This window comes from Pelodiscus sinensis, chromosome 8, assembly GCF_049634645.1.
Source record: "Pelodiscus sinensis isolate JC-2024 chromosome 8, ASM4963464v1, whole genome shotgun sequence".
Classification (NCBI taxonomy): Eukaryota; Metazoa; Chordata; order Testudines; family Trionychidae; genus Pelodiscus; species Pelodiscus sinensis.
The window spans coordinates 40,575,240-40,603,074 of NC_134718.1; the positions used below are offsets into that span (position 1 = coordinate 40,575,240).

Sequence of the window (27,835 nt, forward strand, 5' to 3'; positions counted from 1 at the left end):
TTTAGGTTAATATCAATTTGTAGGCTCTTATATTAATGTTGATACCTAACGCAATATCTATGCTCCTCTGATTGTTGTGATGTTCAGATTCAAGTACGGAATGTTCACCATTGCTTTTATCATCATTATTATTAAAGGTCATATATCTGGAGGGAAAAATAGCTCACTTCGACCCATGGAACAGTGTTTTATACTTTTCTTTTTACCCTTCGTGAAAATAGTAGATGACAAGTTTTCAGTCACCAGCATTTCAAGGATAAATAAAGGAATTCTGTATCATAACTGATTGCAAACTTACCTTCTTTTCAGTTCTTCCAAAGTTATGGAAGGATTCTGCTTTGCTGAGATTCCCCTACATGCGCTTTCTCTGACCTGCTTTTTATGTCTTTTATGTGGCACACTGTGCATTGTGAGGAGTATAAAACAATGATAAAAACATTGCATAATTATGAGCAATACTCTTTTAATCTGTATTGGCTCAATGTTATAAGAAACAGGTAAATCAATATTGTATTTCAGTGTGTTAAAGAATATCCTTCTTATGCCTGCTACAAGAAGCATTCAGCATTAGTCTGTTTATTTAATTACAAACCATATGGGATCAATAATATTTTATTGACCGAAAAGTTACACTGTAATAATGTACACTTTTATCTAATGCACAGTTTTTTCTTTGTTACAGTTTGTAAGACATGTATTGTTCAGCACTTTGAAGAAAGCAATGACTGCCCCAGATGTGGCAATCAGGTACATGAGACCAATCCATTAGAAATGTTAAGGTAAGACAACATTTAATAAAATTTGAATAAATACATGTCATTGGAAGTTTTTAACAGTCTTTTTTAATAATTTCATTAATTTAAGGACATTCCATAATTCCTTTTTTTTTAATTTACACAAATGCTGACTTCTGTGTGTACACTCAAGGTATCCTTTATATTACTTGAATATAAAACTAAATGAATATCCAGCATAACCCACCAGCGGCAAACTGGTCAACTATAAAGTTTCAATTCCTGCTTCTTTAAATTACTCCCTGCCTTCAAATGCATGGAAAGAAAGCTGACCATTGTAGTTTGGCTAATATCCATTTAGCATAAATTCACTTAAACGAAGAAAGTTCTTTAAAAAATGCTTCTGACATCCACATGAAATATTTTTAGCCTATTTTTCAACTGGGAAAGTAGCTCTGACACAGACTCTTAGGGTATGTCTACACTTGCCCCCTCGTTCGAAGTAGGGAGGCAAATGAAGCATACCGAAGCTGCTAATGAAGCGTGGGATTTAAATATCCCATGCTTGATTAGCATACTCACACCCGGTCGCCATTTTAAAATGCCGGTCGCCCGATTTAACTTGCCACATGTAGACGTGGTAGTCCGATCCAAAACCCTTCCCTCGAATTAACTCTTACTCCTCATTGCAAGAGGAGAATAAAACATTGCTCATTGCAAGGGGAGTAACAGTTAATTCGAGGGAAGGGTTTTGGATCGGACCACCGCATCTACATGCGACAAGTTAAATCGGGCGACTGGCATTTTAAAATGGCGACCGGTCACGAGTTTGCTAATCAAGCATGGGATATTTAAAACCCATGCTTCATTAGCAACTTCGGTATGCATCATTTGCCTCCCTAGTCCGAACTAAGGGACAAGTGCAGACATACCCTTATTCCCTAGAAGCTCTTCCAATACTGCCAGTTCCCCTTCAAGGCCTCTTCTTTTTAATAGAATTTGTTTTACATTTATTGTTACTAAATTTTAAACAATATGTTATTTTCCCATTTTTCTGTAGCCCAATGTTTATATTTAAATTTACTGTTGTTTCTAGTATGGCGGATGCATTCTTTCATTATGTTGTTCATTTGTAAGTCAAACATTCAAGAACACACTTGAACAGTTGCTGGGTACTATTTCAAACATGATCACTAAAAACTTTTACCTTTTCCAGGTAACTGCCTCATCAGGAATTTCATACAATAAGTTTTCATATATAAATGATTCCATGATCTAGACCTGTAAATTGATTGGCAATACATTTTTATACCCCATCTGCATCATTCAATATCTGTAGTATACAGGCAGTCCCCGACTTACGTGGATCCGACTTATGTCGGATCCCTAGATACGAACGGGGTGAGGCAACTCCCGCACATACGCAGCAGCATTCCCGGGGCTCGCTCACCTGGGTCCTAGGATCCTCCTCCTCCTTGGGCCGGCTCCGACTGGGGTCCCACAGAGCTGCCGGGCAGAGGAAAAGTGCCTCCCCACGCCTGCTGCCCCCTCCCCTGAGCAACAGGCTGCCGAACAGACAAAAGCAGCCTCTCTGCCCCTCCTCCCCTCTATACATGCCGGGCTCCCGGAGCGCAGCAGCGTCCCCGGGGCTCGCTCACCTGGGTCCTAGAATCCACCTCCTCCTCCTCTTTGGCCGGCTCCAACTGGCCTCTGCCTGCAGCAGCTGGCCACAGGGACAGGGATCCAGCAGAGCTGCCGGGCAGAGGAAAAGTGCCTCCCCACGCCTGCTGCCCCCCCCCCCCCCGCGGCCTCTCATCCTGCACGCCTCCCCCCTCCCCCCCTGCCAGCAACAGGCTGCCCCCTCCCCTGAGCAACAGGCTGCCGAACAGCAGACAAAAGCAGCCTCTCCGCCCCTCCTCCCCCTATACATGCTGGGCTCCCTGGGCAAACAAAGACTCCACCAAAACAAAGTGCTGGCCTCATTGTGTTAGCAAAAAAAGGACCCTCCTCCTAGAACCCTGGGTGGTGTGTGGAAATAAAGCTATTAGCTCAAAGCATGGTGCAGAGCTGTTTGGTATTTGATGAGTTACTCCTTTAGTCCTGAGTTTGTCACAGGGACAGAAATAGATGTGAAATCTTCTGAACAGGGGAACAGACAGCAAAACAAACATTAGAGGGGAGTTAACCTTTCCCTATGCTATCCAAAACTAAAAAAAATGTTTGGCTAGAGTTTCCCCTACAATATGTACCAGTTCCGACTTACATACAAATTCAACTTAAGAACAAACCTACAGTCCCTATCTTGTACGTAACCCGGGGACTGCCTGTACTTCGATTTATTCAAGACATAGACTCATAGACTTTAAGGTCAGAAGGGACCATTATGATCATCTAGTCTGACCTCCTGCACAGTGCAGGCCACAGAATCTCACCCACCCCTCTTAGAATAATCCTCTCACCTATGTCTCAGATATTGAAGCCTTCAAATACTTTGAAGGCCCCAAGATGCAGAGAATCCTCCAGCTGTGATCTGTGCCCCATGCTACAGAGGAAGGCAAAAAACCTCCAGGGTCTCTGCCAATCTACCCTGGAGGAAAATTCCTTCCCGACCCCAAATATGGCGATCAGCTAAACCCTGAGCATGTGGGCAAGACTCACCAGCCAGACACCCAGAAAGTTCTCTATAGTAACTCCATTGACCTATTTCCCACTGATAATGAATGGTCAATTAGTTACCAAGATCATGTTCTCAAACCATCCCCTTATCATAGAACTGGAAGAGACATCAGAAGGTCATCAAGTCCAGCCCCCTGCTCTAGGCAGGACCAATCCCATCTAAATCAACCCGGCCAGGGCTTTGTCAAGCCGGGACTTAAACACCTCTAGGGATGGAGACTCCACTACTTCCCTAGGTAACCCATTCCAGTGCTTCACCACCCTCCTAGTGAAATAGTTTTTCCTAATATCCAACCTGGACCTCTCCCACCATAACTTGAGACCATTGCTCCTTGTTCTGCCATCTGTCACTACTGAGAACAGCCTCTCTCCATCCTCTTTGGAACCTCCCTTCAGGAAGTTGAAGGCTGCTATCATATCCCCCCTCACTCTTCGCTTCTCCAGACTAAACAGACCCAACTCCCTCAGCCTCTCCTCATAAGTCATGCGCTCCAGCCCCCTAATCATTTTGGTTGCCCTCCGCTGGACCCTCTCCAATGCATCCACATCCTTTTTGTAGTGGGGGGCCCAGAACTGGACACAATACTCCAGATGGCCTCACCAATGCCGAATAAAGGGGAATAATGACATCTCTGGCTCTGCTGGCAATGCTCCTCTTAATGCAACCTAATATGCCATTAGCCTTCTTAGCTACAAGGGCACACTGTTGACTCATATCCAGCTTCTCATCCACTGTAACCCCCAGGTCCTTTTCTGTAGAACTACTACTTAGCTGGTTGGTCCCCAGCCTGTAACTATGCTTGGGATTCTTCCGTCCCCAGTGCAGAACTCTACACTTGTCCTTGTTGAACCTCATCAGATTTCTTGTGGCCCAATCCTCCAATTTGTCTAAGTCACTCTGGACCCTGTCTCTGCCCTTAAGCTTATCTACCTCTCCCCCCAGCTTAGTGTCATCCTCAAACTTGCTGAGGGTGCAATCCATCCCCTCATCCAGATCATTAATAAAGATATTGAACAAAACCGGTCCTAGAACCGAAACTTGGGGCACTCCGCTAGAAACCGACTGCCATCCTGACATCGAGCCATTGATCACTACCCGCTGGGCCCGGCCTTCTAGCCAGCTTTCTATCCATCTTACAGTCCATTTATCCAATCCATATTCCCCTAACTTGCTGGCAAGAATATTGTGGGGGACCGTATCAAAAGCCTTGCTAAAGTCAAGGTATATAACATCCACTGACTTCCCCATGTCCACCGAGCCAGTTACCTCATCATAGAAGGTAATCAGATTGGTCAGGCACGACTTTCCCTTTGTGAATCCATGCTGACTATTCCTAATCACTTTCCTCTCATCCAAGTGCCTTAAAATGGATTCCTTAAGGATCCCTTCCATGATTTTTCCAGGAACCGAGGTAAAACTGACTGGCCTATAGTTCCCTGGATCATCCTTCTTCTTCCCTTTTTTGAAGATGTGCACTACATGTGCCTTTTTCCAATCATCCGGGATTTCTCCCAATCTCCACAACTTTTCAAAGAGCATAGAATCATAGAATCATAGGACTGGAAGGGACCTCGAGAGGTCATCGAGTCCAGCCCCCCACCCTCAAGGCAGGACCAAGCTCCGTCTACACCATCCCTGACAGATGTCTATCTAACCTGTTCTTAAATATCTCAAGACAGGGAGATTCCACCACCTCCCTTGGCAATTTATTCCAATATTTGACCACCCTGACAGTTAGGAATTTTTTCCTAATGTCCAATCTAAACCTCCCTTGCTGCACTTTAAGCCCATTACTCCTTGTCCTGTCCTCAGAAACCAAGAGGAACAAATTTTCTCCTTCCTCCTTGTGACACCCTTTTAGATATTTGAAAACCGCTATCATGTCCCCCCTTAATCTTCTTTTTTCCAAACTAAACAAGCCCAGTTCATGAAGCCTGGCTTCATAGGTCATGTTCTCTAAATCTTTAATCATTCTTGTCGCTCTTCTCTGTACCCTTTCCAATTTCTCCACATCTTTCTTGAAATGTGGCGCCCAGAACTGGACACAGTACTCCAGCTGAGGCCTAACTAGTGCAGAGTAGAGCGGCAGAATGACTTCACGAGTTTTGCTTACAACACACCTGTTGATACAACCTAGAATCATATTTGCTTTTTTTGCAACAGCATCACACTGTTGACTCATATTCAACTTGTGGTCCACTATGACCCCTAGATCCCTTTCCGCCATGCTGCTTCCTAGACAGTCGCTTCCCATCTTGTATGTATGGAACTGATTGTTCCTTCCTAAGTGGAGCACTTTGCATTTCTCTTTATTAAACCTCATCCTGTTTACCTCTGACCATTTCTCTAACTTGCTACGGTCATTTTGAATTATGTCCCTATCCTCCAAAGAAGTTGCAACCCCACCCAGTTTGGTATCATCTGCAAACAAGATAATAGCCAAAGGCTCCTCAATGACATTTGCCAACTCCCTCAGTACCCTCAGATGCACTAAGTCCGGACCCATGGATTTATGTACGTTTAGCTTTTCTAAATAGTTCCTAACCTGTTCTTTACCCACCACGGGCTGTCCATCTTCATCCCATCTTGCGTCACTTAGCGCAGAAGTCCAGGAGCCGACCTTGTCCGTGAATACAGAGGCAAAGAAAGCATTGAGTACTTCAGCTTTCCCCACATCATCTGTCACTAGGTTACCTCCTTCATCCATTAGGGGCTGCACACCCTCTCTGATCACCTTCTTCTTGTTAAACCTTTCTTGTTATCCTTCACATCCTTAGCCAGTCGCAATTCCATTTGCGCTTTCACCTTCCTGATAACCCCCCGGCATTCTCGAGCTATACCTTTAAACTCTTCCTTGGTCATTTGTCCAAGTTTCCACTTTTTGTAAGCTTCCTTTTTGTGCTTAAGTTCACCAAGGGCTTCCCCTGTAAGCCAATCCTACCATGTTTGCCTCTCTTGCTACGCGTTGGGATGGTTTCTTTCTGTGCCTTCAATAAGGCTTCTTTAAAATACTGCCAGCTGTCTTGGACCCCTTTCCCCTTCGTGTTAGCATCCCATGGGATTCTGCCCATCAGATCTCTGAGGGAGACAAAATCTGCTTTTCTGAAATCCAACGTGTGTATTTTACTACTCTCTTTTCTTCCTTTGGTCAGGATCCTGAAATCTACCATCTCATGATCACTGTTTCCCAGGTTGTCACCCACCTCTACTTCCCCTATTAGTTCCTCCCTGTTTGTGAGCAGAAGGTCAAGCTGCGCATGGCCCCTGGTCGGATCCTTCAGTACTTGTGTCAAGAAGTTATCCCCAACATTCTCCAAAAACTTCCTGGATTGCCTGTGTGCTGCCGTATTGGTTTCCCAACAGATGTCAGGGTGATTAAAGTCCCCCACGAGAACCAGGGCCTGCGATCTGGCAGCTTCGCTCAGTTGTCCAAAGAAAACCTCATCTACCATATCCACCTGATTCGGTGGCCTATAGCAGACACCAACCACAACATCACTGCTGTTGTTTGCTCCTTTAAACTTAACCCATAGACTCTCATCAGGTTTTTTTCCCTCTTTATACTGGAGTTCAGAGCAATCGTAGTGCTCTCTTACATATAGCGCAACTCCTCCTCCTTTTCTCCGCTGCCTGTTCTTCCTGAACAGTCTATACCCTTCCATGACAGCGCTCCAGTCATGCGAGTCATCCCACCAAGTCTCTGTTATCCCAATTAAGTCATAATTCTTGGACATGAAGCACAAGCTAAACAGAAATCCCTACCATAGCACATATGAGAACAGTAAACATAGTGCTTTCTACCCCTAAAGGAACCCAGTTAGATGTTATATGAAATAAAAACAACAGAACTGGCAAATTACTGTGTCACATTTTTTGGTCTTTACAAACATGGGAAAACTAGTTTGTATTTTTCTCTGTAATATGTACAAGTTCCATGTCACCTTGGTTTCACTGTAAGATTTCCTCAGAAGAATTCAGTTTTAAGAAAAACAATTGTTTAACATAGGTTTGAATTGTCATGATGTGAAAATGTATTTCATACAGTTAAAGACATAACCCTCCAATACCTAAATTCTCTGTCCTATCTGCCTTGTTAAACAGCTTTTCCTTTATCCAGTTGTTATGCTTATAAAAAGCACACAGGATCTTTTCCCTTGAAAAAGGAAATATGCCATATTTATTGAAAATACAGCCTGAAAAGCAGCATATGCATACACACACACCCTGCAGATGGTATAGTTACCAGTCTGTCATGGCTCAAATCAGTCTTACTGGCCAGGCAAGATTGACTGATTGAGGAATAGGGGTACATCAGTAGTAATTTGGGGCTCCTCTGAGGCTTGGCTTTCAGGTCTGAACCCAGAGCCTAATGGCAAAAGCCCCCCATTTGAGTCTATGGGTATTGCAGTGTCATGCTGCAATAATTCATCCTTAAATGGTGTTAATCTCAGGGTTTTCCACGGTTATGCTTTGATAGCTATTGTCAGGCTTCCTATTGTTAACTGTTGTTTGTGTTCAAAAGTTTCAGAGGGTTAGCCATGTTAGTCTGTATGTAACCCTTCTGCCAAGTAGCGTCGGCAGCAGCCAGGGCCGGATTCAATCTAAAGGTTTCTTTTCATCCATTTCACTCAGAACTGGCTTGAGCTCCCACCCAGTAACCTGGGAAATTCACACACCCCTGGGCGCCTTTGAGAGGCAATGCTTTCCCTCTTGAAAGCACAGAGTCTGAGCATAGAAAAGAAACTTTTAATGAAAGAGAGAGAGAAGTAACATGGATTAACTTGGGAAAACACCACAACGAGTTTATAACCAACCCATGAGTAACCGTCTCAGCTCAAATAGATTGAGCAATGTGTTCTTTGCCTTTCAGGCTCACTAGTCCAGCAATGTAAGGGTCCCATTAACCAACCCAAACTTTCTCCTTACCCCACTTCAAATGCCCCAGTTACAGCTCTGTCCAGTCAGTGCAAACTCAGACACATCATGCTGATGAGTCCACTCATTGAGCCTGAGGCCTTGCCATCTTTATGCTGCTCCTGTGGTTCTCTTGCTCCTGCTAGCTGCCTGCTGTTTCTCCTACCGGCCGCCGGCCTGTCACTCCCACCAGCTGCCTGCTCCTGCTGGCCACCCACCGGTCACTCCCACCAGCCATCCTGCTGGCCGCCTGCCGCTGCTCCTACCAGCTCCCCTGCTGGTCTCTCCTGCCAGTCGTCCTGCTGGCTGCCTGCTGCTGCTCTTACTGGCCACCCGCCAGTCACTCCTGCCAGCCAGCCTGCTGGCTGCCCACCACTTGCAATGAGTCTGACTTCAGGCCAAACCAGTGACTACAGCTCTTAGTGATGTCAACTCTTAGCCACCACCTAGGCTGGCCAAAAGATTCCAGTTTCCACTGGAATAACAAAAAGACTCCTTTGGACTCTGCTTTAGGTCTATCCTTAGAACAGGGGGGAAAGGAGAAAGGTTGAATCAGTCTTACAGCTCTTACCCGGCAGTCATGAAGCTGGCTGGCTCAAGCCTCTTCCCCCCAAATCGTCCACTCAAATCTGGAAGGGGGAGGTTTAGTCATCTGCGACCCTGTACAATGATGGTGTCTCTCTTGCAAGCACTGGTGTCATATTTTACAGTGCCTACATTTAGGGGTAGCATAGTTTGCGATCCCACAACAGCCAATTAGTTACACTACACCTCATTCTATTCCAACAATTCACCCTCCATCAGCCGTAGGTGAATTGGATTTACATAACCAAACCCCCGGATTCCTTCCCCATTCTGGCAGGAGTTCTATTTACATATCAACAGTTGATTATCTTGCAGGGCTAAACAATTAGAATGAGCATACCCAGCCCCCCAGGGCTGCTCTCTCCTTTTAGTTGGCTGCATTGCAAGCAGTTGTTTAGAGCCTGCTTACATCTAACTGGAAAAACTTAAAAAACAACAAATAGTTTTGCAGCACCTTAGAGACAAACAAAAAATGTAGATGGTATCATGAGATTTCGTGGGCACAACCCACTTCTTCAGATGAATGGAGTTTAAGGGGTCCAGTTTTCAAATAAATAGCACAGAAAAAGAATGATGGGGAGAGAAGGAAAAAGAAGGGGGGGGGGAGGAGAAAGAAATTGCCAATTAGAGTGTCCATGCTAAATGAAGCTGATAAGAGTATTTAGTACCCACTCTAAGTACCCTTTGTTTGGTTTTTATGTCATTAGGATGTGGAATGGAGCAGGCTATCCAGCCAATGTCTTTATTTAGACTTTTGTTGTAGTTACCAAATTAGTAAATTAAATTAAGTTCTGTAACTTCCCTGGCGATCTCGCTTTTGAAATTGGTCTGAAGTAATACAGTGACTTTGAGATCCATTAATGAATGCCTGGGCAAGTTTTCTTGAAGGAACCCTCCAGGGTTCTGTCAATTCTGCTAATATTAATTTGGCTTCCGGTACAATGGGTGTTTCTTAGTTATCTTCAAGATTCCCACTTCTTCTTAACCACCTGGGCATTTTGTGATGGCTTTCACACTCACACACATCCTCCACTCACACCAAATAATTTTGCAGAGTTTCAGACAAAGGATTATATAGTTACTAGAAGACACAACTTAGTTTGTGATGAACATAAGAACGGCCATACTGAGTCAGACCAAAGGTCCATCTAGCCCAGTATTCTGTCTGCCGACAGTGGCCAATACCTGATGCCCCAGAGGGAGGGATCACAACAGATAATCCTCACGTGATTCTCACTCACCTGCAGAGAAACAGAGGCTAGGGATACCATTTCTACCCATCCTGGCTAATAGCCATTGATGGACCTAACCTCCACAAATCTATGTAGCTCTTTTTTGAACCCTGTTATAGTTATAGCCTTCACCACATCCTCTGTCAAGGAGTTCCACAGGTTAAACTGTGCACTGAGTGAAGAAAAACTTTTTTGTTTGTTTTAAACCTGCAACCTATTAATTTCATTTGGTGATCCATAGTTCTTTTATTGTGAGAATAAGTAAATAACTTTTCCTTATTCACTTTTTCCACATCCATCATGATTTTATAGACCTGTATCATATCCCTCTTAGTCTCATCTTTTCTAAGCTGAAAAGTCCAAGTCCTTTTAATCTCTCTTCATATGGGACCCGTTCCAAACCTCTAATCATTTTTGTTGCCCTTTTCTGAACCTTTTCCAATGCCAATATATCTTTTTTGAGATGAGGCAATCCCATCTGTACGTAGAATTCAAGATGTGGGCGTACCATGCTTTTATATAGAGGCAATAAAATATTATCTGTCTTATTCTCTATCCCTTTTTTAATGATTCCTAACATTTTATTTGCTTTTTTCACTGCTGCTACACACTGAGTGGATGTTTTCAGAGAACTTTCCACAATGACTCCAAGATCTTTTTCTTGAATAGTTGTAACCAAATTAGTCCGCATCATCTTGTATATATAGCTGGGATTATTTTTTCCAATGTGCATTACTTTACATTTATCAACGTTAAACTTTATTTGCCATTTTCTTGCCCAAACACTTACTTTGGTGAGATCTTTTTGAACCTCTTCACAGTCTGCTTTGATCTTAACGATCTTGAGCAGTTTGATATCATCTGCAAATTTTGCCACCTCACTGTTTACCCCTTTCTCTAGATCATTTATAAATAAGTTGAATAGGATGGGTCCCAGGACAGACCCTTGGGGGACAACACTAGTTACCTCTCTCTACTCGGAAAACCTCCCATTTACTCCTACCCTTTGTTTCCTGTCTTTTAACCAGTTACCAATCCACGAAAGGACCTTCCCTCTTATCCCATGACAACTTACTTTACTTAAGAGACTTTGGTGAGGGACCTTGTCAAAGGCTTTCTCGAAATCTAAGTATACTATATCCACTGGATCCCCCTTGTCAAAATGTTTGTTGACCCCCTCAAAGAACTCTAGCAGACTACTAAGGCATAATTTTTCTTTACAGAAACCATGTTGACTTTCCCCCAATAAATTATATTCATCCATGTGTCTGACAAGTTTATTCTTTACTATAGTTTCAACTAATTTTCCCGGTAGTGAAGTTAGACTTACCCGTTCTGTAATTGCCAGGATCACCTCTAGAGCCCTTTTTAAATATTGGCATCATGTTAGCTATCTTTCATTTGTTCGGTACAGAAGCCGATTTAAAGGATAGGTTACAAACCACAGTTAATAGTTCTGCGGTCTCCCATTTGAGTTCTTTCAGAGCCATCTGGTCCCAGTGTCTTGTTACTGTTAAGTTTATCAATTTGTTCCAAAACCTCCTCTAATGACACCTCAATCTAGGACAATGCCTTAGATTTGTCACCTAAAAAGAATGTCTCAGGTTTGGGAATCTCCCCAGTATCCTCAGCTGTAAAGGCTGAAGCAAAGAATTCATTTAGATTCTCTGCTATGACTTTATAATCTTTGAGTGCTCCTTTAGCATCTTGATCGTCCAAGGGCCCCACTGGTTGTTTAGCCGGCTTCCTGCTTCTGATGTACTCAAAAAACATTTTAATATTACTTTTTGAGGTTTTGGATAGCTATTCTTCAAACTCCTTTTTGGCTTTTCTTATTATATTTTTACACTTAATTTGACCAAGTTTATGGTCCTTTCTATTTTCCTCACTAGGATTTGACTTCCACTTTTTAAAAGATATCTTTTTATCTGTCACGGCTTCTTTTACCTGGTTGTTAAGCCATGGTGTCACTTTTTTTGGTTCTCTTACTGTTTTTTAATTTGGAGTATACCTTTAAGTTGAGCCTCTATTATGGTGTCTTTCAGAAGTTTCCATGCAGCTTGCAGAGATTTTACTTTTGTCACTGTACCTTTTTATATCTGTTTAACTAACTTCCTCATTTTTGTGTAGTTCCCCTTTCTGAAATTAAATGTCACAGTTTTGGGCTGCTGAGGTGTTTTTCCCACAACAGGGATGTTAAATTTTATTATATTATGGTCACTATTTCCAAGCAGTCCAATTATATTTAGCTCTTGAGCGAGATCCTGTGCTCCACTTAGGACAAAATCAAGAATAGCCTCTCCCCTTGTGTGTTCCAGAACTAGCTGCTCCAAGAAGCAGTCATTTAAGGTATCAAGAAATTCTATCTCTGCATCGCGTCCTGAGGTGACATATACCCAGTAAATATGTGGATAGTTGAAATCCCCCACTATTATTGAGTATTTTGTTTTGATATCCTCTCTAATCTCCCTTATCATTTCATAGTCACTATTTCTGTCCTGATATATATATCCCTATTACTATATACTTATTATTGGACATTGGAGTTACTATCCATAGAGATTCTATGGAACATTTTGGCTCATTTAGGATTTTTACTTCATTTACTTCTACATTGTCTTTTATGTATAGTGCCACTCCCCCACGAGAATGACCTGTTCTGTCCTTCCGATATATTTTGTACCCTGGTATGACTGTGTCTCATTGATTGTCTTCATTCCACTAAGTTTCCGTTATGTCTATTATATCAATATTCTCCTTTAAAACTAGGCACTCTAGTTCACCCATTTTACCGACTTCTAGCATTTGTGTATTAGCACTTCAATAATTTGTCACTATTTATCTGTCTGCCATTTCTTGATGTGTTAAACTCTTTTTCATTTGATTGTGTCTCATCTGATCCAGCCCACTCTTCCATCCTCTCCTCCTGACTAGAACATAGAGCATCTCTATTAATAGAGCCTCCCTTGCTAGATGTCTCTGTGCGGTCCATGTGCTCCTCCACACCTGTCGGCTTTCCCCCAGCTCTTAGTTTAAAAACTGCTCTACAACCCTTTTAATGTTAAGTGCCAACAGTCTGGTTCCATTTTGGTTTAGGTGGAACCCATCCTTCCTGTATAGGCTCCCCCTATCCCAAAAGTTTCCCCAGTTCCTGATAAATCTAAACCCCTCCTCTCTACACCATCGTCTCATCCACGCATTGAGACTCTGAAGCTCTTCCTGCCTACCTGGTCCTGCACGTGGAACTGGAAGCATTTTAGAGAACGCTACCATAGAGGTCCTGGTTTTCAGTCTCTTTCCTAGCAGCCTAAATTTGGCCTCCAAAACCTCTCTCCTATCCTTCCCTATGTCATTGGTACCTACATGTACCACAACCACTGGCTCCTCCCCAGGATTAACACACAAATCTATCTAAATATCTCGAGAGATCCTCAACCTTTATACCACGCAGGCAAGTCACCATACGGTTCTTCCGGTCATCAAAAACCCAGCTATCTGTGTTTCTAATGATCGAATCCCCCATTACTAACACCTGCCTTTTCCTAACACCTGGCGTTCCCTCCCCCGGAGATGTATCCTCAGTGCAAGAGGATATCATAACATCCTCTGGAAGGAGGGTCCCAACTATGGGATGATTTCCCTCTGCTCCAGTTACATGTTCTCCTTCCCTGAGCCTTTCATCCTCCTTAACATCGAGGTGAGACAGTTCTACAGTGTCCTGGAAAGCCTCATCTACATACCTCTTGGCCTCCCTTAGCTCCTCCAGTTCAGCCACCCTGGCCTCCAAAGTCCTTACGCGGTCTCTGAGGGCCACAAACTCCTTGCACTGAATGCACACATACGCCACCCACCCACAGAGCAGGTAATCATACATGCTACATTGAGTGCAACAAACAGGATAGCTCCCACTCTGCTGCTGGGCTTCTGCCTATATTCTCTCCTACAGCTACTTAGATTATTGATAGGTGTTTTATTTAAATCAGGAAGTTTTGTTTTTAGTTTAGTTTAAAAGTTTTTAAAAATGGCAAGAGTACCTCGCCCCCTTCCAAAACTCCCTCTCAAAACTCCCTGTTAGCTGCCCCTGGTCGTTTACTCATGGACTTTATAAAGCCCTGACCTTCCTGATAACTCTGCCCCCTGGCTAAGGCTCAACCGGTGAACAGAGAGTTCTAGATTTCAAATCCTCGTTGAGAAGTTCACAGCTTCCAGCTGCTGGCCACAGCATACAGTCCTTCAGACAAACAGCTTAGCACTTGAATCTCCAAACAAACAAACAGACAAACACACACAAGCTGTGCACACAGTTTTGTTCAGGCAAGTAGCCCCCAAACACAAACACACACTACAGACAGACACTTACCTCAAGGGGCCCATATTCGCTCCCCCTTCATCTGGAGAATTCCCTCTCAAAACTCCCTGATATCTGCCCCTGTTCTTGGCCTTGCCAATGAAGACATGAGATACAACTTAATTTGTAATTCTAACAGGAAGCAAGACCTTACAGTAAACATTGCCTAATCATGAGAGACAAGGTGAAATAGAAGCATACACAACTTATAAGCAAATCATACAGGACTTGTTTCTATCATTATACTTGTATTCTTATGCCAATACTGAACTACTATATTTTGGCTACACAGTTTAGACTAATAAGGCTATTTCTAGAAAATATTCACACTTAAATATGTAACTCATGTCCCACAGTGCAAAGTACTTGTGGAGAGAAACAAATTGTTATGAAATATGGAATCCCATAGGCTGTTTGAAAGGGCAAAATAGTTCACCTCTATAATCATCATGAGAATATGAAATATCTATCATTATTTAAACCACATTTTATTTTGTGCAAGCTCCGGTTCTGTCCCTCTTTCCTGTGTCTTTCCTTCCTTTTTTATCTCTGATAGTTTCATCACTGTACTAGCAGCTGCAGAAATTAACAGGTGCAACTTACACTCCAGAATAGTTTCTCCAATGCCTCCCTATAGTCCACTCATCTACCTGGGCTGACATAAATTCTCCTACCAGCAGATGGAGTTGGAGAAAAGCAAAACTCTGGTAATATCACTCCTGCTCCCATTATGTCTGTCTGTCTCCAGCCCATTACGATAGTTCTCTTGGATAGCTACGCAAATAACATTTTTGTATGTGTATACTTTTCTTTTTTCTCTCTTCCTCATCTCTGTCAGGGTTAGATTGTTTAATAAGGGGTGTTTTAATTGTTCACTCTGCTCAGCATTGATAAGTCCTCAAGTTGAATACTGTGTCCAGTTTTGGACATTACACTTCAGGAAAGATGGGGACAAATGGGAGAATGTCCAGAGAAGAGCAACAAAAATGATGAAATGTCTAGAAAACATGATTGATAAAGATTGAAAAAAATATTTTTATTAGTCAGAAGAAGACTGGGGGAGGGGCTCAAGTACATAAAATGTTGTTATACAGAGGAACAAAAAACAGGACTATGTAGCACTATAAAGACTAACAAGATGGTTTATTAGGTGATGAGCTTTCGTGGGCCAGACCCACTTCCTCAGATCAAATAGTGGAAGAAAATTGTCATGACCATATATACCAAAGGATACAATTAAAAAAAATGAACACATATGAAAAGGACAAATCAAATTTCAGAACAGAAGGGGAATTGGGGGGGGGGGGGAGGTAAATGTCTGTGAGCTAATGATATTAGAGGTGATAACTGGGGAAGCTATCTTTGTAATGGGTAAGGTAATTAGAGTCTTTGTTCAAACCTACGTGTAAAGTGTTGAATTTGAGCATGAATGACAGTTCAGAGGATTCTCTTTCAAGTGTAGTCTTAAAAGGCCTTTCAAGCAGGATGCAGGTAATCAAGTCGTTGAAACAATGTCCTTTCTGGTTGAAATGGCAAGAAGCTGTTTTTTCTTTGTGATCCTGTCTAATATGTTTTGTGGGCATTGATCCTTTGGACAAACGTCTCAGACACTTCGCCAATGTACATAGCAGTCGGACACTTTCGGCACATGATAGCATAAATTATATTTCTGGATGCACAGGAATATGAGTTCTTGATCGTATAACTCACTTGGTTAGGTCTAATAATGGTATCAGCAGAGTGAATATGTGGACAAAGCTGGAAACGGGGTTTGTTGCAAGGGAAAGTACCAGGGTTGGTATTAGTGTGGTATGTCCTGTGATTGTTGGTAAGAATCATCTTGAGGTTAGGTGGTTGTCTATAGGAGACTATGGGTCTGTCTCCCAGAGCCTCTCGGAGTTTAGTATCCTGTTCCAGTATAGGCTGTAGTTTATTGATAATGTGTTGGACAGATTTAAGTTGGGGGCTGTAGGTGATAACAAGTGGTGTTCTATTGTTGGTTTTCTTGGGTCTGTCTTGAAGTAGACGATTTCTAGGTATTCATCTGGCTCTTTCAATTTGCATTTTTATTTCTCCGGGTGGGTAGTTGAGGTATATAAATGCATCAGAGGGTGATGTCTAGAGCAGTGGTACGTAACCCGTGGGTCCCAACTCCCCAGGGAGTTGCTGATGTCTTCCTGGGGGGGCAGCTAATGGCTGGGCCCATCCCCCGGCCGGATCTAAGCACTGCGCTGTGGGGCCGCCAACAGCTGGGCCCAGCCCCTGGCTGCCTGGATCTAAGCACCGTACCGCGCTGCTCAAATTATCTTGGAGGTCGCGATACGAGTATATGGATGTTGCAATTGAAAAAAGGTTGTGCCCCACTGGTCTAGAGCCCTGTGTGGATACAAAATTTGTATCTTTATCCACATCCATAAAAATGAGCCATGGATATCCACTAGAGATGGGAAAGGATAACTGGTTAGCCAGTTCAGTGGTGGGGCCAGAGCATCTCCTTGGCTCCTACAAGCAGGAGACTGCTTCAGCCCTGTGGTGAGCTGGATGACTGGAGCAGTCCCTGCCTGAGACATGCCAGATGTGCTATGGACAGGGCTGGGCTGAAACTGGAGGACTGGAGCGATCCCCTCACCTGCACTCCCTTTAATCAGTTAACCAGTTAAACACAATGTTTAACTGGTTAACCAACTAAAAATAATTTTACATCCCTAATATCCACATCTAGAGATGCAGTTTTCATCGAATATAAAATGGATATTGGCAGATTTGCAGGGTTCTAGATACAAAATTTGTATCTGCAACTGAATCTGCAAAAACGAACCGTAGATATCCACATCTGCAGATGAGGATACCTTTAGATATAAAGCAGATATCCTTGGATTTGCAGAGCTCTAGTGATCGCCCTTTCTACTGAGGATCGGACAATAAGAAATTGACTTAAATTGTAACAAGAGAGATTTAGTTTAGATATTAAGAAAAATATCATAATTGTAAGAGTAGGTAAGCATGGGAACAAATTGTGTGGGGAGTTTGTGGAGGTTTTTAAGAACAGGTTAGGCAAGCAGCTGTCAGTAATGGTCTATATCAGTGTTTCTCAACCTTTTTTTTTTATAAAATACCCCCTTTTAAAAAAAAATTATAAGTACCCCCAGTATCTAGTTTTCAGACACACAGTTTTTTTTCCCCCCTATCATTGCAACATATTTGTTTAAACAACTAAATCGTAGCCAGGCGGGTGATGAAATTCTTGGGTGTAAAAAGTACAAAAATAATAAAACTGTAAAACTTAAAACACAAATTCAGTTTTCTCCAAATTTCAGGTGTGTTGCCATACCCCCCCAGACTTCTCTTGAATACCCCTGACAGGGATTGAGAAACTAGTTGAGAAACTCTGGTCTAGATTAGGCATGTCAAACTCGAAGCCTGTTAAGGGCCGCACATATGAAAACTGATAGCTTTCAGGGCCACCAAAGAAAATATACTTCTATCAGAAAGTCGTAATTATTTATTATTAGGGCAGTCAAACAATTAAAAAATTGTATCAAATGCACCTCCCCTTTGAAACGCCGCCGCAGTATTCAATGGGGCAGCGCTGTATGAAGCCAGGGATCAGCTAGAGTCCGCAGCAGCGCCGCCCCTTTGCAGCTCCGTGCAGCGCCGCCCCTTTGCAGCGCCAGGGCAGTGTTTCCAAGGGGCAGCGCAAGGTGGGTTCCTGCCCCTTTGAAACATGCAGAAGTGGTGTTTCTAAGGGGCAGCCACCACACAGCTGATCCCCAGCTCAGCTATGAGATGGCTGCCCCTTTGAAGTGCCGCAGTGGCATTTCAGAGGGGCAGCCCAGCATTTACATGTTCAAAAAATTAATGCATTAATCCTGGACTGCATTAATCGCAGGTGTTAACACATGTCAGTTGACAGCCCTATTTATTATTATTAGATTATATTTTAGGTATATTTTATAATTTACACTCTGGATCTTACCCACAAGACCGCGCTGAGCCAATCCTTTAGAATCTAAAATCTATAGGTTTATTACTAGAAGAAAGAAAAGCATGAGAGTAGGGTTGATAAAGGATAATACATTACATGCATCAAATCACCCAGTTCTCGATACAGGCTCATAGCAGAGATGTTATAACTGCTGGCTTAAAAGTATTTGGTGTACATCCTATGTCAGGATGGGTCCACAGTTCTTTCCAGCCTGTGATTCCCTGCAAGGCTGTCTCTGGGATCAAGAACTGAGCTGAAGACAAGATGGAGGGTGCCACATGGCACTTATATACCTCCCCTGGCATCTTCTTGGCCCGAGCAGGTTACTGCAGGTCATATGGTCAGACAACCTATCCCTGCATCCCATGCTGGTTTGCAGGTATCAGTCACATTTCTGAGGTGTGTATTGGCACCTAGAGCCTCATTGTCCCCTTGCTAATTAGCATAGCCATTGGCCAAGCATTCCTTGTCCATTGCTCAGCATCCATATAAAGTACATGTTTATAACGCCACATACAGATATTATACAAGAACATGAATAGCATATACAGAATCAGTAGACCATAAGTTTTCATTCAACATCTCACATGACCCCCTTTGTACAGACTTTTGAGGCAAATACCCCCTTATAGGTACAGCAGTGATCTGGCTGCTCCCCTTAAAATCCAGTAATGTGACAGCATCCATGAAGACTTTGAGTTTAAGGTGCTTCAGCTCCCCCCCCCCCCCCCGCTCTAACGCAATTCCCCCTCCTCCTGCAGAGCCAGGCACCCCCAGCCTTCCCACTCTAACCCAATCTCCTTCCTCTCCCCCAGAGCCGGGTATCCCCATACGCCCGTTCTAACCCAGTTCCCCTCCATTCCCCCAGAGCCAGGCATCCCAAGCTTTCCACCCACCCCCACTCTAGCCTAATGCCTGGGTCCTGGAGCCGCCACTGCCACACGCTTCTCCCTCCAGGCTCTGGGATGTGTGCATAGAGTGGCCGGCTATCAGCAGGTGCTGTGACATGTACACAGAGCAGCCGGCCTGGGCAGTCCAGTCATGTGGCTCAGAACCAGCAGGAGCTGCATTTCTTTAATCAAAGAGCTGCATGCAGCTTGAGAGCCAAGGGTTGGCCTCCCGTTATAAACAATGTAACCAGGTGGACCACACTTAGATCATTTATAAAAATGTAGTTGTGGGCCGCAAAAAAATTTGATGGAGCCGCATGTTTGACATGGCTGGTCTAGATAGTACTTAGTCCTGTCTCAGTGCAGGGAACTGGACCTGAAATTATATTGAAGTCCAGTCTACGTAATGCTGTGTTTTCTGAGGGGATCTTTTGGGTTGAAAACTTGTACTCATTTACTCAGTCATTAAAATGTGTTAATCATGGAAGGAGCCTTGACCTTGATCACAGGTGGGCAATAATTTTGATGGGGGGGCCACTCCAAGATTTTGGCAAGAGGCCAAGGGTCACATATTAAAGAAGCCTTATTGAAGGCACAGAAAGAAACCATCCCGATGCGTAGCAAGAGAGGCAAACATGGTAGGAGACCGGATTGGCTTACAGGGGAAATCCTTGGTGAACTTAAGCACAAAAAGGAAGCTTACAAAAAGTGGAAACTTGGACAAATGACTAGGGAGGGGTTTATAGCTCGAGAATGCTGGGGGGGTTATCAGGAAGGCGAAAGCGCAATTGGAATTGCGACTGGCAAAGGATGTGAAGGATTGCAAGAAAGGTTTCTACAGGCATGTTAACAAGAAGAAGGTGATCAGGGAGGGTGTGGGGCCCCTACTGGATGAAGGTGGTAGCGTAGTGACAGATGATGTGGGGAAAGCTGAAGTACTCAACGCTAGATTTGCCTCTGTATTCATTGATAAGGTTGGCTCCCGGACTAATGCACTAAGTGACTCAAGATGGGATGAAGATGGACAGCCCTTGGTGGGTAAAGAACAGGTTAGGAACTATTTAGAAAAGCTAAATGTACACAAATCCATGGGGTACTGAGGGAGTTGGCAAATGTCATTGAGGAGCCTTTAGCCATTATCTTTGAAAAGTCATGGAGATTGGGAGAAATCCCGGATGATTGGAAAAGGGCAAATGTAGTGCCCATCTTCAAAAAAGGAAAAAAGGACAATCCAGGGAACTATAGGCTGGCCGGTCTTACCTTGGTTCCTGGAAAAATCATGGAAGGGATCCTTAAGGAATCCATTTTGAGGCACTTGGAAGAGAGGAAAGTGGTCAGGAATAGTCAGCATGGATTCACAAAGGGCAAGTCATGCCTGACCAATCTGATTAGGTTCTATGATGAGGTAACTGGCTATGTGGACATGGGATATACCTTGACTTTAGCAAGGCTTTTGATACGGTCTCCCACAATACTCTTTCCAGCAAGTTAAGGGAATGTGGATTGGATAAATGGACTGTAAGATGGATAGAAAGCTGGCTAGAAGGCTGGGCCCAGTGGGTAGTGATCAATGGCTTGATGTCGGGATGGCGGTTGGTTTCTAGCGGAGTGCCCATAAGATTCGGTTCTGGGACCGGTTTTGTTCAGTATCTTTATTAATGATCTGGATGAGGGGATGGATTGCACCCTCAGCAAGTTGGCAGATGACATTAAGTTAGGGGGAGAGGTAGATAAGCTTAAGGGCAGAGACAGGGTCCAGAGTGACACAGACAAATTGGAGGATTGGGCCACAAGAAATCTGATGAGGTTCAACAAGGACAAGTGTAGAGTTCTGCACTTGGGACGGAAGAATCCCAAGCATAGTTACAGGCTGGGGAGCAACCAGCTAAATAGTAGTTCTGCAGAAAAGGATCTGGGGGTTACAGTGGATGAGAAGTTGGATATGAGTCAACAGTGTGCCCTTGTAGCTAAGAAGGCTAATGGCATATTAGGGTGCATTAGGAGGAACATTGCCAGCAGATCCAGAGAAGTGATTATTCCCCTTTATTCGGCTCTGGTGAGGCCACATCTGGAGTATTGTGTCCAGTTCTGGGCTCCCCACTACAAAAAGGATGTGGACGCATTGGAGAGGGTCCAGCGGAGGGCAACCAAAATGATTAGGGGGCTGGAGCACATGACCTATGAGGAGAGGCTGAGGGAGTTGAGTCTGTTTAGTCTGCAGAAGCGAAGAGTGAGGGGGGATTTGATAGCAGCCTTCAACTTCCGGAAGGGAGGTTCCAAAGAGGATGGAGAGAGGCTGTTCTCAGTAGTGACAGATGGCAGAACAAGGAGCAGTGGTCTGAAGTTGTGGTGAGAGAGGTCCAGGTTGGATATTAGGAAAAACTATTTCACTAGGAGAGTGGTGAAGCACTGGAATGGGTTACCTAGGGAAGTAGTGGAGTCTCCATCCCTAGCGGTGTTTAAGTCTCGGCTTGACAAATCCGTGATTGGGTTGCTTTAGTTGGGATTGGTCCTGCCTAGAGCAGGGGGCTGGATTTGATGACCTTCTGAGGTCTCTTCCAGCTCTATGGTTCTATGGTTCTATTTATAGAGGGGTTGTGGTGTCTAGGATGGAGTTTGGATGCAGAAAGGAACTTGGGGTAGGGGACTGGGGTGCAGGAGGGGTTGTGGGGTCTGAGAGGGAATTTAGGTGAAGGAGCAGGTTGTGATCAGGGCAGAGGCTTGGGGTGAGAGCCCAGGAGAGGATTCTGGCCTGAGGGAGGGGCTTTTTGGGGGGGTGCATGGTCTGGGAGGTAGTTATGACCTGGAAGATGGGGGTGCAGAGGGTTTGGCTAGTGGCCTGGGACAGATAGTTTGGGGGAAAGAGGAGATGAAGTGCCAGAGGCAGGTCCTGGCCGGGAGGGGAGGCACTTACCTAGGAAGCTCTCAGCCAGCAGCCGTGACGGTGTTAATGTCCCTCATCACCTGCAGAAGGAGACAAGCAAAGAAACATAACAGAGAATCAAAGGGGGTGCCTGAGCTTTTGGGAGGCCCCTGATCCCTTCCCTCTCTCCCCCACAAATGCCCAAGGAGCAACTCCTCATGAAGCCTACCTCTCAGCTGTGTGAGGCGGGACTGCAGAACTCCCCATGGAAGGGGCTTCCCTCTCTCACCCCCACTCGACCCCCCGCAACCTCCAACCCTCCCTTTACCTAGGATCCCCCTTTCTAGTACTCCTTCCTCCCCCTCTCCAGGGACTGCAGCCCGAGAACGCCATACCTGCAGGCGGAGGGCTCCGACAGTCGACTTCCCCACGCTGAACTGGTTGCCCACAGACTAGTAACTGTTGGACGTTGCAAGCTTCTAGATCAGTGTTTCTCAATTTTGTTTGGCCACGGAACCCTTTTAAACTCAAAAGAATTTTGCGGAACCCCTAATAACAGTATTATATATGGAGCTGAAAAAATAGACCACAAATAAGTAAGAATAATAATAAACAAGTGCTAAACAAGGTCATGAGATTAACATTTAGTTTAATTCCACTTATTTAAAAAGAAGAATCACATTTAATGTGTACAAAAAATAAAGCTCAAAAACTAATAGGCATTAAATATTAATTATTTTTTTTTAAATCATAAAATGTTATTGTAACGGAATTTTCTCACAGAACCCTTATTTTCACTTCATGGAACTCCAGGGTTCCACGGAACACCATTTGGGCAATACTGTTTTAGATGACAATGGCGTCCTGCTACTTCAGGGGGATGGTGGGTCGAAAATGGGTGTCCCGTTGTCTGAGGGTAAGGGCAAGCCAGGCACATAGCTCCAGGATGGTCTCCTTCCTCATGAGGAAGTTTTGAAGCCACTGCTGGTCCCACCAGCCGGTCCCACCAGTCAGAACTGGTGTCCAGCCGCCAGAAGCATCATTCCACCATGGGGTGCATTTGCAAGGGCATTGCTCCCACAAACAGGCAGAGGTTCTCAAGGATCAGAAGCCTGCAGAAACTGTAGCATGGCAGTGTGGGGCTATCACATGCCCAGAGGCAGCTCCGGCTCCATGGTAGGGCGTGATATGATGTTCTGAAGCAGGGCAACCAGAGCACGCAGAAGAACCTGAGAAAAAGCTGTCCAGGGGGTTCCCTTTAAGAACTCATCTCAGATAGCCTTTGGCAGCAGCTCCAGGTAGCACCTGCTGATCTAATGCCCTGCCTGAACTTCTTCCGGGTGGCCTTAAATGCGAGATAGTAGCCAGCCAACGTGAACACTATCTTTCAAAATAGCAAATTGCTATTTCATTGCGTTTTTTGTGTGTAGACGTGCTATTTTGAAATGAGCTTTTCTGGAAGATACCTTGCGGAAAAGCTTTTTCCGAAAGAAACTTGCAGTGTAGACGTACCCTTAGTCTCAAATGGCTCATAGTTTCAGCCTTTGACTCAAAGGGAAAAAAAAGAAATATTTCCTCTGCGGATAGAATTGTTATGGAGAAAGCTATGAAAACTAATAACCTTGGAGGGAAGACATTTCTAAGGGGATCAGTTGGACATGTTCAGTGCAATATTTTTTTAAAAAAAGGGAAGGGGTGCCAATTAAATAGGGGAACTGCATTTTTAATCTATAAGACTGTGTCTAGACTGGCAAGTTTTTCCGCAAAAGCATTTGCTTTTGCGGAAAAACTTGCCAGGTGTCTACACTGGCCGCTTGAATTTCCGCAAGAACACTGACGATCTCATGTAAGAAAACAGTGCTTCTTGTGGAAATACTACGCTGCTCCTGTTCGGGCAAAAGTCCTTTTGCGCAAAAGCTTTTGCTCAAAAGGACCAGTGTAGACAGCTCAGATTTGTTTTGCGCAAAAAAGCCCCGATTACGAAAATGGCGATCAGGGCTTTTTTGCACAAAAGCACGTCTAGATTGGCACGGACGCTTTTCCGCAAAAAGTGCTTTTGCGGAAAAGCATCCATGCCAATCTAGACGCTCTTTTCCGCAAATGCTTTTAACGGAAAACTTTTCCGTTAAAAGCATTTGTGGAAAATCATGCCAGTCTAGACGTAGCCTAAGAGAACTTCCTGGAGTGAAAGCAGAGAACTTTAGTTATTGCTAACTAATGGAAATAATCTATATGTTGCTTGCTTCAGAAGTTTATCCACAACATTTTTGACACAGGATGGACTATACTGGGAAAAAAAACACTGTTCCGTATGCTCTTAGGCAACTTTTAAGCAGTTCATGTATCTTTCTTGTACATGAAGTTAGACATAATAAGTGGGAAACCTGTTTTATCAGTCTAGGTATTATAATAAAAGCCATTAGTGATACTTTAGGAAATGAATGGCTCAGTGATCAAGTCAACAAGCTGTGAATGGTTTTGGTTTTCCTGTATGGTTGGTCCTACAAAGACATGTGGCCAAGCCACATGATGCTGAAACCCATTTTGGATCTGGTACTTTTCCATTCAAAGTGAGAAAAGTTTGAACTGAAAACAAAGAATTCCCTCTTGGGCAAGAGGGTTATAAAGGTGTGTTTGGGAGTGGGTGGGGGGGGAGACAAACAAACAGTAGAGGGAGTTGTCAGATGCTGAGAGACCCCTGACTTACCACCTAATATGCTTGATGGAAACATCTAAGACTTAACAGGAGGAAAGACTGTGCCCAAGCTAAGAGGCTGCCTCGCTTGTGAGACAGATAATTAGGATAAGAATTTGTATGTAACGAGTTTCTCAGTATATTAAAAGTAGCTGGTGTGTTTTGTTTCTTTTGGTTAAGTAACTTACTTTGATCTGACTGTTTTCACTTGCAGTCACTTAAATCCTCGTGTTTTATACTTAATAAAAGACAGTGAACTTAAAAGCTTTCTCTGTAAAACTTTTATATAGAGCTGTGTTTCCCAATTTTATTTCGCCACGGAACCCTTAAAAAAAATAAACCTGACAGGGAAAACTGGTTGCTCCCCTCCCCCGCAAAAGGTGGAAAAATTGTCAAGCAAAACAAACAAACAAGCAAAAAAGCTGGCCTGCCCCTAAGACGGCTGATCGCTCTGGGCAACCGTCTGGCTCGCCTGCCCCTAAGACCGGCTCGGGGTGGGGAATGATCGGGTTCTCATGGAACCCTTACTTTCACTTTGCGGAATCCCAGGGTTCCGTGGAACTATATTTGGGAAATATTGGTACAGAGTAAGATGGATTTATTTGGTGTTTTGGTCCCTTTTGAAGAATGGCTCTTGCGCAAAAGGATTTTTTTGTGTGCAAAAAGGCGCTGTCTACCCAGCTCTTTTTTGCACAAAAGCCTCTTGTGCAAAAGGGATCCGAGGAGGAAATGCAAATAAGAGCATGACCTATGCAAATGAGCACTCCATTTGCATTTCCTCTTGCGGAAAAGGATCATAGTCTAGATGTAGACTACGTAGGCTGGATGACAACCTGTCCTATGAAGTAAATAGGGCAGACAGGCATATTGCTGTCTAGAGAGAATGAATGGGGATGTTAGATATCATGTAATTGAATAGTCATGTAACCGCTTGAAATCGTAGCAGTTACACTATTATTCAGTAGTTCCTGCAGGCTGGCCAGAAGCCAATGCGCACCCAGCCCCACTCCTAGGGAACCCCTTGCCAACCCACACTACTCCCTCTGTATCAGAGGCAGTAGCATGAGTTATCAAGCGGGAGCCAGTCCAAGAGGGGAGCCAGTTTAAAAAACAGCTCCCTGCGCAGACCAGCTGCCCGGTGTCAGTTGCCTCTGCCCACAGTGGGTCCATGCTCACCTCTCAGCTACTTATATGTTAAAAACAAACAATGCTACTTATATGTTAAAAACAAATATATAGTAGAAATAGTTTTCTGTTTATGTGTGACTATCACTTTATCTGAAAAATACATTTATGAAATAAGTTGCTGTCTGATTTGTAAAAGTAATTTTATTCTCTAGGCAGGAAACACGAGGATGATGAGGGGGGTAAAAACTATCAGAAGTAGAACGGCAGAAACAGCAATATTCTGTGAGAACTTTAGAATGAAATAATATTTTGTGTTCAATGGTATTAAACAATATATGAAGTTTTAACTAAAAAATTAATTGCGCTGTAGTTTTTTATGATTGAAAAAATGTTCTCAGTGATATGAGTGAACTGTGTTATTTCGTGTTTGACCCAAATAGATCTTATAAGTATTATATCATTATAAATTAACTTCTGTGTAATAGCCATAAGTGTTAATTTTTAAAAAATATATCTTTTAGTTACTAGTGCTTAGGGCCTGTCTAAATTGCAAGGTTAACTGAAATTCTGTGTCAATACTGGAAATGGAAATTCACTTTCTGAGGGATATTACTTTATTAAAATTGCTTTAGGGCCCTGTTCTGCGTTCCCTGTTTAACCAAAATTATGTATGCTTCAAAAATCATTGGTGGCTTAGGGTGCACCAGGAAGGCAGAATCACATTTTTTTTGGTATCCTGGTCTATGAACATCAGAGAACTTGAGTGAATTTTTAGTTTGCCTTGTTACACACACTTAGGCTATGTCAACACTGCAGGCTTCTTGTGCAAGAAGCCTTTTGCGTAAGAGTTTTTGCACAAAAACTTCTGCGCAAGAGCATGTCCACACCTCAAAGCGCATCGCAAAAGTGATGTGCTTTTGTGCAAGAGAGCGTCCACACTGCATGGACGCTCTTGCGCAAAAAAGCTGTGATGTCCATTCACAGAATGGCCATCAGAGCACCGGTGCTTTTTCCCATTGGGGTTTCTTGCACAAGAAACCCCTCTGGAGCTTCCACACTTGCCTTTTGCACAATCGCTGTAGCACAAAAAGGAGTTATGCCTCATAGAAGGAGGTTTACCTACACTGGAAAAAGCCCTCTGTTCTGCTGTTTTACTGCTGATTTACTTGTGCAAAAGCACATTTGAGGTGTGAACGCTCCGCAAGTTTTTACGCAAAAACCGCCATTTTTGCACAGAAACCTTGTAGTGTCGACAGAGCCTTAATATTGGAGAATTGCTATGCTCATGTAATTTATCTTGCCGTTTAAGTATAAAAATGTCAGGATCAATTTTTAAAACTGGTATTTACGTTTGATGTTATACTCTAGTGTACATAACATATGCTATAATTACAGCTTTTTAAATCTGGGAATATCCTCTTTATATCCATGGGTATCCCCAGCTCATTTTTGTGGATAGGGACATGGATATAAATATTGTATCTAGAACTATGCAGATTTATGGATATTTGCTTTATATCCGTGAATATATAAAAAATGAGGAGTATGGGTTCTTTCGAAAAAGTGGTTTTTTGAAAGAACCGCATCTAGACTGCGGTTTCACTTTCGAAAAACCCTTTTTCAAAACAGAGATCAGATGTGACTATGCAAATGAAGCGTGGGATATTTAAATCCATGCTTCATTTGCACTTTCGATCAGGCTCATTTACATTTCTCTTTCGACAGAGGAATGTAGTCTAGACAAGCCCCTACAGCTTACTGCAGGAGCCATTGCAGCTTGAGCT

The 27,835-nt window shown here is 43.5% G+C and overlaps 1 protein-coding gene across 6 annotated transcripts in view; it reads left to right on the forward strand.

The window, feature by feature from the left end:
- Positions 1 to 27,835, forward strand: part of PCGF5 (polycomb group ring finger 5) — a 122,784-nt gene that overhangs the window by 65,106 nt on the left and 29,843 nt on the right. For all 6 annotated transcript variants that reach the window (XM_025181858.2, XM_025181859.2, XM_025181862.2 and 3 more), the window contains one exon: positions 683 to 779. In XM_025181858.2, coding sequence (XP_025037643.1) covers positions 683 to 779 — 97 coding nt within the window. The remainder of the gene's footprint in view (positions 1 to 682; positions 780 to 27,835) is intronic.